General features: G+C 42.9%; 1 protein-coding gene across 28 annotated transcripts in view; it reads right to left on the bottom strand.

Moving 5' to 3' along the window:
* PICALM (phosphatidylinositol binding clathrin assembly protein) overlaps window positions 1-6,583 on the bottom strand; it is a 107,285-nt gene extending 100,702 nt beyond the window's left edge. For 11 of the 28 annotated variants that reach the window (XM_037732120.1, XM_037732128.1, XM_017510659.2 and 8 more), the window contains exon 1: window positions 5,368-5,987. In XM_037732120.1, the coding sequence (XP_037588048.1) occupies window positions 5,368-5,497 (130 nt within the window). In that variant the 5' untranslated portion in view covers window positions 5,498-5,987. Of the gene's footprint in view, window positions 1-5,367; window positions 5,988-6,427 lie in introns of those variants that run through there. The other 17 variants (XM_017510649.2, XM_017510651.2, XM_037732124.1 and 14 more) reach the window with 6 other exon arrangements.
* Window positions 6,584-13,006: the final 6,423 nt, after the last annotated feature.

Below are 13,006 nucleotides of genomic sequence, written 5' to 3'. Positions count from 1 at the left end.
TAATCCCAGCACTTTGGGAGGCCGAGGCGGGTGGATCATGAGGTCAAGAGATCGAGACCATCCTGGTCAACATGGTGAAACCTCGCCTCTATTAAAAATACAAAACATTAGCTGGGCATGGTGGCGCGTGCCTATAATCCCAGCTACTCAGGAGGTTGAGGCAGGAGAATTGCCTGAGCCCAGAAGGCGGAGGTTGCGGTGAGCCTAGATCGCGCCATTGCACTCCAGCCTGGGTAACAATAGTGAAACTCCGTCTCAAAAAAAAAAAAAAAAAAACCATTTGTCCTTTAAACGAAATTAATTCAGGTAGTTTTATATTTTACACACATTTTTAATGTAGTTATACAAACCACTAGCCCAAATACAAATTCCACCTTCTACATATGGAAAATATTCAAATCTTACTTTTTAAAAAATTATTTCCAACTTCTAGATTCAGTTCACGACATACCAATACCCACGCTGTATCTACCATAGAGACATGCTGATAATAAGTGCTTAATAAGAACTTGATCTTGACTTTGTTTTAGAAAAGATAAGGCAGTGGTTCAAATGAAATGTCCCTGTAAATTAACTGGGGAAAATATGAATTAAAAAACAAACATACAGTATACAGTGACTCACATCTATAATCCCAGCACTTTAGGAAGCTCAGCTTGGGGGGAGGATCCTTCAGCCCAGGAGTTTGAGGCCTGCCTGAGCAACAAATGGAGATCCTGTCACTACAAAAATTAAAAATTACTTGTGCGTGGTGGCAGCTGCCTGTGGTCTCAGCCGCTCTGAAGGTGAGGAAGGACTGCCTGACCCAGGGAGGTCAAGGTTGCAGCGAGATGTGATTGCACCACTGCACTCCAGCCTGGGCAACAGAGTAAGATCCATCTCATTTAAAAACAAAACAAACAAAAAAAACCAAGGCCGGGCACAGTGGCTCAAGCCTGTGATCCCAGCACTTTGGTAGGCCGATGCAGGCAAATCACCCGAGGTTGGGTGTTCAAGGCCAGCCTGACCAACAAGGAAAAACCTCATCTCTACTAAAAATACAAAAATTAGCCGGGCATGGTGGCATGTGTCTATGGTCCCAGCTACTCGACAGGCTGAGGTGGAAGAATCGCTTGAACCCAGGAGGCGGAGGTTGCAGTGAGCCGAGATTGCACCACTGCACTCCAGCCTGGTGAGAGAGCAAGACACCGTCTCAAAAAAAAAACAAAAAAAAAAATTAGCTGGACATGGTGGCACATGCCTGTAATCCCGGCTACTCAGAAGGCTGAGGCGGGAGAATTGCTTGAACCTGGGAGGCGGAGGTTGCAGTGAGCTAAGATCATGCCACTGCACTCCAGCCTGGGCAATAAGGGTAAAACTCTGTTTCAAAAAAAAGGAGACATTATAGCCGTTAGTATAAATACTATACTTCAGTGAAAGGTGTCAAAATATAAATGTCCACAGATAGTAAATTAAATAAGAATAAAGAAAATTAAGAATTCATATCAAAAAAATAGGATAAGGGCCAGGCATGTTGGCTTACACCTGTAATCCCAGCACTTTCGGAGGCTGAGGCAGGAGGATTACTTGATACCAGGAGTTCAAGACCAGCCTGGGCCACACAGGGGGACCACCATCTCTACCAAAAAAAAAAAAAAAGTTTATTTAATTAGCCAGGCAAGGCATAGTGGCACATGCCTAAAGTCCAGCTACTTGGAAGGCTGAGATGGGAGGATCTCTTGAGCCTGAGGAGGATGAGGCTACAGTGAGCCGTGAATCCTGCCACTGCATACCAACGACAGAGCAAAACCCTGTATCAAAAAAAAAAGGGGAACTAAGACTAAAGATTGTAAGATCAGATAAAAATAATTTTTATATTAAAAAGCTATAAATTAAAAATTGTGGGCTGGGCACGGTGGCTCACTTGTAATCCCAGCACTTTCGGAGGCTGAGGCGGCTGGATCACGATGTCAAGAGATCAAGACCATCCTGGCCAACATGGTGAAATCCCATCTTACTAAAAATACAAAAATTAGCTGGGCATGGTGGCGAACACCAGTAGTCCCAGCTACTTAGGAGGTTGCAGGCAGGAGAATCCCTTGAACCCAGTAGGCGGAGGCTGCACTGACCCGAGATCGCACCATTGCACTCCAGCCTGGTGACAGAGCAAGACTCCATCTCAAAAAAAAAAAAAAAAATCTGTTTTGTCTATACTGCAATCATTATAGTAAAGCATTCTATACTGTCTAAATGGAATTAGAATCTACTTTCTATGCATATGAATTGCCCCCACCTCCAGCTGTGAGACAGGATTAAATGAGATGATGAGATAAGTGCCTGGAAAATTGAAGTCCTTCAAATATAAGGGCTCCTATTTTTCTACCTTGATTATGGCTACTGAAGGCCTAAATTAAATGGAAATCATGTTGATTTTTACAAACATATTTCAAGTTTGACAACTCTTTCACACTAGGGATGCTAGTCTACACTATTATCCACTAACACCTACAGTATCAGCAAAGCAAAAAGATCTATCTTCAATAAGCATGTAACGTAGTATGAATTAAACCATAATTCATGGATTATAATAATCACTTCCTAATATGGACAGATCTTGGCGAGAAAGTGCACAGAAACCACCTCCATACTCTAATGGCTTATAGGAAAAACAACAGTCCTAAGCATATATATTTTTTGTTAAATGCTGCCATTTTAAAATGAAATCATTTTCATTAGATTCACATAAATAAGCATCAGTTGCTACAGGCATTAAAAAGTACACATAAACTAAGCTTTCACTATAAAGAAAAATTCCTATAAGATGAAAAATTACTTGAAATCACAGCTCTCTGTACTAAAGTTCATGATGTCAACACCATGAACTGCCTGTAGAAGCCTTTTTAATTTTCTCAAAGCATGTTCATGTGTGCAAGGAAGGTATTTATTTAGTAAACCACTTACTGGTCAGATTGCATCTAATATAAATGTATTTTATTAGTGAGAACTGATTACAGGACATTTTAAAGAACAATGTAGGGAAAATAGTATCCTGTATTTTAAAACCTCATTGAAAAGAAATAGAGGCACATTAACTACACATATCTTTTTAAATCAAATACTGCCAGGTATATTCAAGTTCCAGAAAGGTGGGAGCTTATAAAAACAGAAGTGGTAGTGAAAAAGAACGAGAAATGCAAGATTATCTTCCAAACCTAATCCCAGTTAGTATGTGCAGTAGTGCCTATAACAAGATAAATTGCTAATAACATTTATGAAACCACATGGAAATACCACTCTTCTAACCCTACCTATTCTCTCCTCTTTTTGGCAATCCATTAAAAGAATCACTGCTACATTTGAAATAAGACACAACTTTATAAAAACTTTTAAAAGCTTTATCGATTCCTATTTTGAAAGAGGAAAGAGGAAAATAGTTCACACAGTCACAAGTAGTTGCTTCATGCTCCCAAACCAAAAAATCCCAAAGAACAAAAAACTACTAACAAAAGAATTAACACAATGTCAGGGCAAACTTGAAGATCTGGTAGGGCAAACCAAGTAGTCATTTGAAGAGCCATAAACAGTAGAAAGGTCTACCACACATATCAGATAATCAAAAAATCACATTTGGCTTTACGATGCATTTTAAAAAGTTTTCTGTTTATAAGAGTATAACCATTTAAATATATTCTCCATTCCCTAAGACAAGCAAGGACTGATAGTTTAAAAGAAGCCTGCATGAATATCTGAAAGAATGAACACTAATGCTTTTTATTTAAAACTTTTTTCCACAGTGGAGGAACAATCACAATGAATAATGGGCTTGTCTGTAGCAAAAACTTGTTCTAACAGCATTCATCAGCAAAGTAACTTGGAAGAATTTACATTTCGTACATTTTTTTAAAAGTGCAAACTTTACGGCCAAAGTCCAAATGAGAAATCAAAACAGGCCTCCAAACAGTGAATTACCTTTCAGGGCATGTTCACTCTTGCTTCAAACAGTAAAGCAAAGTAACTTTCATGTATGATGAAAGTCAGTCAGACTAATGTGTCCAGCAGTCACTTAAAAGGGGAACTTACTTATTGTGACTATTTCCCAATTTTTCCCTGAAATGTTTCAGGTCTAAGCTCCATTGGCTTGAGTGATCTAATGACCTTTGTATCCCGGGGTGAAAGAGGGCAAAGAAAAAAGGAGGATATTACAGGTGACTTCCAGGTTAGAAAAAAGTTGCGAGGAGTGAGCTCTACTAATTGTATCTAAGTTAGTGAATGGACGAATACCGTGACGTGTAAGAGAAGCTAGTTCCTCAAAAGGTAACTGGCATAATTAAAACGTATCCAAACTCAAGCATCATCAAACATCATTTTACCGATGTTTTTTAAAAGACGTGTGTTATTTGTAAATAAGTTTATTAATCCATTTTGAATTCCAACAGTCTATGCTTCACTGAAACTCGAGCTTCTGAATTCAAGCCGCCAGAGTTAACAGTTCCAGGAACTGATAGGAATATCAGCAAAAAGGCTTTTTCCATATCCCCAATTGAAAAGCTTGGGGAGCAGAGCTGACAGTCACAAACTAACCCCTAGTCAAAAGTATGGGCACAATGATTAAATTCCACCAGAAGCAAATAAAAATCCCAACTTTCCGGAAAGATTTCCCTACACCAAACTGAATCCTTTTACTTTCATTCCCACAAAGAAGGTAATTTGAGAGAAAAGTTGGGCAACTGGGTATAGTATTTAAAATAAAATGAGTCGAAGCAACTACACTGAAGCTACTAGAGAGGAGATGAAAGGTAACCCAAGCGCGGGAGGGAAGGTGGAAGAGAAAGCTGGGAAGGGATGGGGGAAGCAGCTAGCAGAGCAAAGGAAATGGATCACTTCAAGGGAGGCAGCCCGGAGGGATAACAGGAATCTGGGTGAAAGGCACCAGGCGTTTACGGAAACCCGAAGAAGGCTGATGAAGAAACAATGGGGCTGGGAGACCGGGAGCAAGCGGGAAGACGCTCAGGCGAGGGCGACGAGGCGGCACCGGACGGGTGGGACGGGAGAGCAGAAGGCTGCAGTGAAGACGGATAGGAGGTGAGAAGCCCGGTAGGGAGGCAAGTTGGTTGGGTAAGATGGGGTGTGGTAGCTCACCGGGTAGGGAGGCGAGGGTCCCCAGGGAATAGGGAGGGGAGTGGCTTGTCAGATTTTGAGACGGGGAACGGAGGCCGAGAAGGCAGGTGTGATGGAAGCAAAAGAACACAGCTCCACCGGCACAGGATCCGCCGAGCCAGAGAAGACGCAGGAAGGGGGAAGAGGCAGCAAAAGGGGGAAAGAAGAGAGGGACAGAAGGACGCGGGTCGCGCGGGCGACGGGGAGGGGGCCGCCGCTGGCTTCACTCACAGTCCAGGTGCTTTTTCTTGGGCCCCATGATCTCGTGGGTCGTGGCCTTGCATACTGTCTTGGACACGGCGGAGCCGGTGACACTGTGCTGGGCGGCAGTGATTCGGTCCGTCAGGCTCTGGCCGGACATCTCTGCAGCTCCTCCACCACCCCTCCCGCTCAGCAGCTGGCGGGGACTGGGACCCCCAAGAGCCGGAGGGTCCCTACCCCCCCCCACCGCACCCCCTACCCCCACCGGCTCCTTCCCTGCCTGCCGGCCTGGGGCGGGGCTCAGGGCCGCGCGCTGCCACCCAGCCCAGAGAGAACCGGCTTGTGTCACCCGCGGAGTCGGACAAGATGTCGGGCACTCCCTTGCCCCCGCCTCAGTTCAGCCCACCCCTTCCCTGGTCAGCTGGAGCCCGGCAGGGTAAGAGGGACAGGCAGCTGCAGGAAAATGGCGGCGCCAGGCTCCTCCTCGGAGCTTTCCGGGCTGCCCCCGGGTCACGTGACTCGGACCCCGCCCCCTCCTCCCTTCTCCCGCCCCTTTCCCTTTCCTTTTCCTCTTCGACGCCCGCCCTCCCTCGCTGAGCGAGGGAAGAGCGGGGCGGCGCCCCCGCGTTACGTGATGGAACCCGCCAGGCCGGCGCAACAGGAGGCCAGCCCGGGGGGAGTGCGCAGCCGGCGCGTCACGTGACTCTCCCTGCCAACAGGTCGCCTGAGGCTCGGCCCGCGGGGGTCACAAACGGGGGGCGGGGCGGGGGAAGAACGGCGAGGGCGGCGTGCAGGGGGCGGGGCGGCAGGCTTCTCTCCTCGGTTCCCCCACCCCCAAGGGTGTCCTAGTGTCTGTGGTTGAAACTAACAGCTTGACAAAGAAGGTGCAGCTGTCTTCACAGAGGTCGGGGGTGTTAGGGCTCTGGCTCCTTGAGCTTTCCCAGCAGAGTCAAGAATGTATTTCAAGACACCTTCCAAAGCCGCCCTCCCTGGCTTAAAGGAGAGGGTTCCAATCGGCCTATTTTCTGAAGAACTTACCAGCAGGCCTCTCTCTACTGTGGAACTGTTGAAGCTCTCCTTATTTACTTACCCCGGAAAGGTTTTTTCCCCCTTTCCTTGAGAGGCTTGGAAATGTCACCTGGTTTTGTTTATCTCTACTCCGAAAACCCGACTCGTTGCTGCCAGTCTAAATTTAGATACTAGCTGGCCCGTATTCATTCTCTGGGGTGTGGAATAGGACAGGAAACACATAGCTTCACTGGAATTTGAAAAGGGAAGTAGTAGGATGATGTCAACAGCGATTAGCTTGACCCTACATGGCTGACTGCTGTGGTGATTAAAGGTCCAGACCATAGAAGGAAGTGAGAGGGGCGGTAAATAGAGAAGTCCCATTCAAACAGTCCAGACATCACTGCCTGCCATCTCCCCGGGTTTAGTCTTTCTTCCCTTTGGCCTCTTTTCTCATTGAGTGAACCAGATTTCCATGGAAAGACCTTGACACTGCCCTGTGTACATTTTAGAAGAAGTATAACATCCTGAGAATCTAATGAGACCCAGAACATATATTAACAAAGGCTTTTATATGTTAATAGGGCCTCTACATTTAACCCAGGGCTAGGGATAAGTTGAAAAATCTCTATGAATGTTAAGTTACCATGATAGTCACAAGTAATCTTGCTAGTTTCAAATGAAATGCTAACATCCTCAGAAAGTCTGTGTACACCATCTGCCAGCCAAATCCAAAATACTGTGCTTCAATCTGGTGACTCTCAAAAGATGCAAAGCTGATAGATATTTAACATTTTATGTATCATATCAGGAATTTTGTGGTCTCCCAATCCATTTTCCCCACACCCCCTCACCCCCCTTTTTTCCCCACTATGGCTGGTGAAATTCTGCAGCAACATGCTCTTGCCAAGAACACAGAGTTCTTAAGCCCAGCAAGCTTCATCTTTGTCAAGCTAGCCTCCAATTTCACAAAATTATAATGACGTCCTTCAGTGTACTGCAATCCGTCTGTGGTTTGGTGCCCAGTTTGCTGCCCCATGTCCATTGGGCAGTGAAATTACCCAATTCTCAAGACCTGTTATCAGCCATCATTGCTACTGGTCTATAGGTTCCACTGTATAAGTTACTGGTTAGCCTGAGCCTCTGCACTGGTAAACCCCAATCTGAGGTCAACACTAACATGGTCTAGCTATCAAAAGCTAAATATTTTATCCTTAGGGAAAATGTCAGTCATTCCTAAGCACATAGCAGGAAAGTATTACACTATTACTTTTATCAAAAAGGTTCTTTCAAACTACTTTTATGGCAATAATTGTTGACATGTTTACACTATTAAACTAGCTTCTGTTAGAAATATCAGTGTTTTTTTTTTTTCAAGTATACACAGAAGTTTCTAACTAAATAATTGGTAATCATTGAAGAGGTTTATGTGTAGTTGTGAATTGAAATATATGGAGAAATTTAGAGGAAGATGGGGAATTGTTCTAAAGACAGACATTACTGACCTGTTTTGTCTTATGTGCTTACATTTTCTCTGTGTCAGTTTCCTTGGTCTATTCAGGAAATATCTCACCTGAAGTTCCACAGATGCCAGCTTACCATAGCCAAAACTGAACTCTTGCCCTTGCCCAGCATTCTACATCTTTGATCCATACTGTTCCCTGTGCCAGTTAATGTCCTCACCACATACCCAGAAGCTCCCCTCAAAAAGCCGTGATTCAGAGTTCTTCTGTCTTACTTCCCTCATCAAGCCTAATCCACTTCTCTCAAACACATCCTATCTCTAACCCCACTTCTGTTGCCTCAGTTCCAGCCTTTATAATCTCCGTTGTTGTACCTAGACTATTTTGGCAACTTCGTAGCTGATTGTCTCTTATACCCTGACCCTCCAATTCAGATCTCTCTGAACCTAATATTGATTGTCTTTTCTTTGCATTAAAATCTTCCAATAGCTCCCCCATCGCTACCCTAAAGGATGAAATTAAGGACTCTCAACCTGGCATACATGGTTCTTCATGATCTGGCCCCATGTTAGAAGTTTCTAAGTATGTAAATAATCAGTGTCCATCTTAGAGGTTTATGCATAGTTGTAAAATGAAATATATGGAGCAATTTAGAAGAAGATGGGGAATTAGAACTAAGCATAGGCATTACTGACCTACTTTATCTTATATGCATAAGTTTTCTGTGTGTCCGATTCCTCCGTGTATTCCAGAAATATCTCTACCTGAAGTTCCACAGATACCAACTCACTTGGCCACCTGTTGAAACTTATCTCTTCCCATTTCTCTAAATTCCCCTACCTACCTACTAGTTGTTGAGCCTCATCTCTTTTGATTCCTTTAAATGCACTCCAGCCAAAATCATACTACTTGACATACTTGGATGTCATGCTGTTTCACATCCCAGTAGACATACTTGGATGTCATGTTGTTTCACATCCCAATAAACAGTTACTGATTTCCTTTTGTTATTCATATATATCCTTTTGTTATCTAATTATTATTGTGATTGACTTATTGCACTAACATGGGGGTGCAGAGATACATCCATGCTAGTATTATGGTTGATGCATAGTAAATACACAGTAGATGATGGTTGAATGAGTACACTTTGAAATCACTAGTTTGGACACCCCATCACTCCAAACCTCCCATTCGATAAAATCTGCCCACTTTTTCACACCTATAGCATGTCTGCTGGGCATGGAGGCATGAGCCTATGGTCATAGCTACTTGGGAGGCTGACCAGGAGGATCCCTTGAGCCCAGGAGTTTAAGGCTGCAGTGAGTTATGATCCTACCACTGCATTCCAGACTAGGTGACAGATTGAGACACTATCTCTAAAAATAAATAAAGCATGTGCATCCCATAATAATCTGTCTGTAGCATCATCCTTATTCAGTACTTTGTTAATTTACTCTTTCAAAAAATATGTATTGAACTGTGTGTCAGGCACAGAAGTTCTAGATGCTGAACACTATTTACAGTGAACCCATCAGTTCTTTGGGAACTAGTCAGTTCTCAACTTTGATCACCAACATGAAGTCCTCTTTGCTTTGATTATAAAGGAGCAGACCAAAAACAGAAGGAAAAAACTTGAATAACACATTTCCTAGGTATTTCCTATGCTCTCCCAACTAAAAGGTATGTTGTAGAGAGGCATAGGGTGTTGGGAGAAGGAGCAAGGTTTTTGTTTTTGTTTTTTTCTTTTGAGACAGAGTCTTGCTCTGTCACCAGGCTGGAATGCAGTGGCGCAATCTCGGCTCACTGCAATCTCTGCCTCCTGGGTTCAAGCGATTCTTCCACCTCAGCCTCCTGAGTAGCTAGGACCACAGGCGTGTGCCACCATGCCTGGCTAATTTTTTTTGTATTTTTAGTAGAGACGGGGTTTCACCATGTTGGCCAGGATGGTCTCGATCTCTTATTTTTTTTTAATGCCTCCTATGTGCTAGAAAAATTACATTTTTAAAATTTAATGCTCATAACAATAACTCCAAAAAGTATCATGCCCATCCAATACAAGAAAACAAACAAATCTTAGAAATTAACTTCCAGAATACCACAGATACTAAGTGGCAGAAGCAAAATTTAAAAAATAATTCTCCTTCCAATACTCCCTCCCCAATAGCCAGTACTTGAAGCAACTGCCAATATAGACTAAATTCTTTCAACAGATAGTTCTTGCCTGCATACTATGTGCCAGGCCTTTCTAGATGTTAAGATAAAAATGTGCAAGACAAACAGGGCCTCTGTTCTTAGAGATCTTAGTCTAAGTGGTAACTAAGGAGAAAGTAGGAAAAAGTATGCTGCACCTGAGGGACCTTGACAACATCAATGACTTAAGAAAGTGGCAGAGAAAAGGAATATGGAAGAGAAAATTGAGTAGAATGTTTACTTTTATTATTATCCTTTATTATCTATATTATAATCTTTCGATATTAAGTTACCTAAACTGATATGAACACATGGCAAACGCTTCCTCCCTCACCTTTCTATGTTTACACTTCCTGATGCTGCTAATTAACTTCACATAACCTTAAAAAGTTAAGAACTTGGCCGGGCGCGGTGGCTCAAGCCTGTAATCCCAGCACTTTGGGAGGTCGAGGCAGGTGGATCACGAGGTCAAGAGATCGAGACCATCCTGGTCAACATGGTGAAACCTCGTCTCTACTAAAAAAAATACAAAAAATTAGCTGGGCATGGTGGTGCGTGCCTGTAATCCCAGCTACTCAGGAGGCTGAGGCAGGAGAATTGCCTGAACCCAGGAGGCGGAGGTTGCGGTGAGCCGAGATAGCGCCATTGCACTCCAGCCTGGGTAACGAGCGAAACTCCGTCTCAAAAAAAAAAAAAAAAAAAGTTAAGAACTTTTCTTTGTAGCAAAGTTCCCTTGCTAGAACCTCTAAATAAAGTCATGTGCTGCATGACATTTCAGTCAACAACACACCACAGGTACAGTGGTGGTCCTATAAATTAAAATCATATTTTTACTATATCTTTTCTATGTTTAGATATCTGTTTAGCTACACAAATACCATTTTGTTATAGTTGCTTACACTATTCAGTACTGTAATGTGTGGTACAGGTTTGTAGCCCAGGAGCAACAGGCTATAATATGTAATCTAGGTGTGTAAGTAGGCTATACCGTCTAGGCTTGTGTAAGTGCACTCTGTGATGTTTGCAAACCAACAAAATTGCCTAATGACACGTTTCTCAGAACTTATCCCTGTTGTTAAGTGATGTGTAACTGTATTCCACTTCCAACTTGGAAAGCTTATTCAGGTTCCCAGCATAGGTATTTGTGACAATAATAATAATATGTAACTTTGTTGAGTACTTACCCTGTTCTAAGCATATTACATGCATTATCTTAGTTACACCCTAAAACAACTTCATGACCTTAAGAGCCAGAGACAGCAAACTATCCTTTTCCCCCTGAGCACATAGTTAGACCACATTTCCCAGCCTCCTTTGCAATTATTTGGGGTCTTGTGCCTGACTTCTGTCCCGGAGAATTTGGCAGAAATAATGAAAGCCATTTAAGACTTGACCCATAAGCCCTCAAAAACCTCCTACACATGCTCCACATTCTCTTTCTTTCCCTACTTACAGGCTGAATGAAGATTTTAAAGAATCTAGAGGAGGTCAAAACCACAAAATGGAAGAAGCCTGGGGTCACAGATAAATCCTTGGAGGAATGCTGCCCATGAGAACTGTATGACCAGGAACACCTGTGTTAGATTTTACTTGCTTTATTAAATTATGCTGCTGGGCGCGGTAGCTCATGCCTGTAATCCTAGCAACTTGGGAGGCCGAGGCAGGCAGATGATGATGTCAAGAGTTTAAGACCATCCTGACCAATGTGGTGAAACCCCATCTCTACTAAAAAAATATAAAAATTACATGGGGGTGGTGGCACACACCTGTAATCCCAGCTACTTGGGAGGCTGAGACAGGAGCATTGCCCGGGAGGCAGAGGTTGCAGTGAGCAGAAATTGCACCACTGCACTCCAGCCTGGCAACAGAGTGAGACTCCACTGCTCAAGAAAAAAAAAAAAAACAAAACACCTTTCTAATGTTCTAATGAGGCATGGCACAGTGCCTCACAACTGTAATTCTGGCACTTTGGGAGGCCTCAGTAGTAGGATCACTTGAGTCCAAGAGTTCAAGACCAGCCTAGGCAACATAGTGAGACTTCTTCTCGACCAAAAATTTTAAAAATTAGCCGAGTGTGGTGGTGTGCAGCTATAATCCCAGCTACTTGGGAGGCTGAAGCAGGAGGATTGCTTGGGCCCAGGAGTTCAAGGTTATAGTGAGCTATGATTGGACCACCCCATTCCAGGTTGGGCAACAGAGTGAGTCCCTGTCACACACACACACACACACACACACACACACACACACACACAACCACTCTAATTATGAAATAAAATTAGGATACATGAGATGTTAACATACCTGGGGGCCATTTTTCTCTGTAAACTAAGAGGCTGAATCAAGTAAAAATGTATTAGAACATGCAACACTGAACTAAAAGAAGATCAGAAGCTTAATGCTAATGTTAATATTGGGATGAATTTTCAACAGTAGGTATCAGAAAAATGAAGGAGATTTATTAATTCATTTGAAGCAATGGAAGAAGCACAGGATTTGGAGTCAGACACATTAGGTCTTGAACTTAGGTTAAAAACTCTGGGCAAGTTATTCACTTTCTAATACATAACACAGGGATAATAGTAAATATCTTGCAGATTTCTCATCAGGATTAACCTAATGTATACAAAAAACTAGTACAATGCTTGACACACAGTTGTCACTCTGTAAATAAATCAGTCAACAAACATTTACCCAGGATTTGCTATGAGCAAAGCACTCTGCTACATTCTCAGGATACCAAGATGACTTAGACAAAATGCTAACACGGTGTGTTAAGTACTATGATAGAGGCGTTGCATACAGTATTAAAAGAACAGAGAAAATGTACACTGAATTCTGCTTGGAGGAATCAATGAAGGTTTCCCAGGGACATAAATTGCCATGTACTTCTTTATATGTTTATCCTTTTGGCTTTGCATCTCTATCCTCTTGGCTATTTTATGCCCCCTCTTCTGGATTAAGGTCCTTGATTTTTTTTTCTTTTTTTTTTTTTTTTTTTTTTTTTT

This window comes from Cebus imitator, unplaced genomic scaffold (assembly GCF_001604975.1).
Source record: "Cebus imitator isolate Cc_AM_T3 unplaced genomic scaffold, Cebus_imitator-1.0 Scaffold442, whole genome shotgun sequence".
Taxonomy (NCBI): domain Eukaryota; kingdom Metazoa; phylum Chordata; class Mammalia; order Primates; family Cebidae; genus Cebus; species Cebus imitator.
The sequence above is the reverse complement of the archived record's forward strand: the minus strand, read 5'-3'. Positions and strand labels throughout refer to the sequence as shown.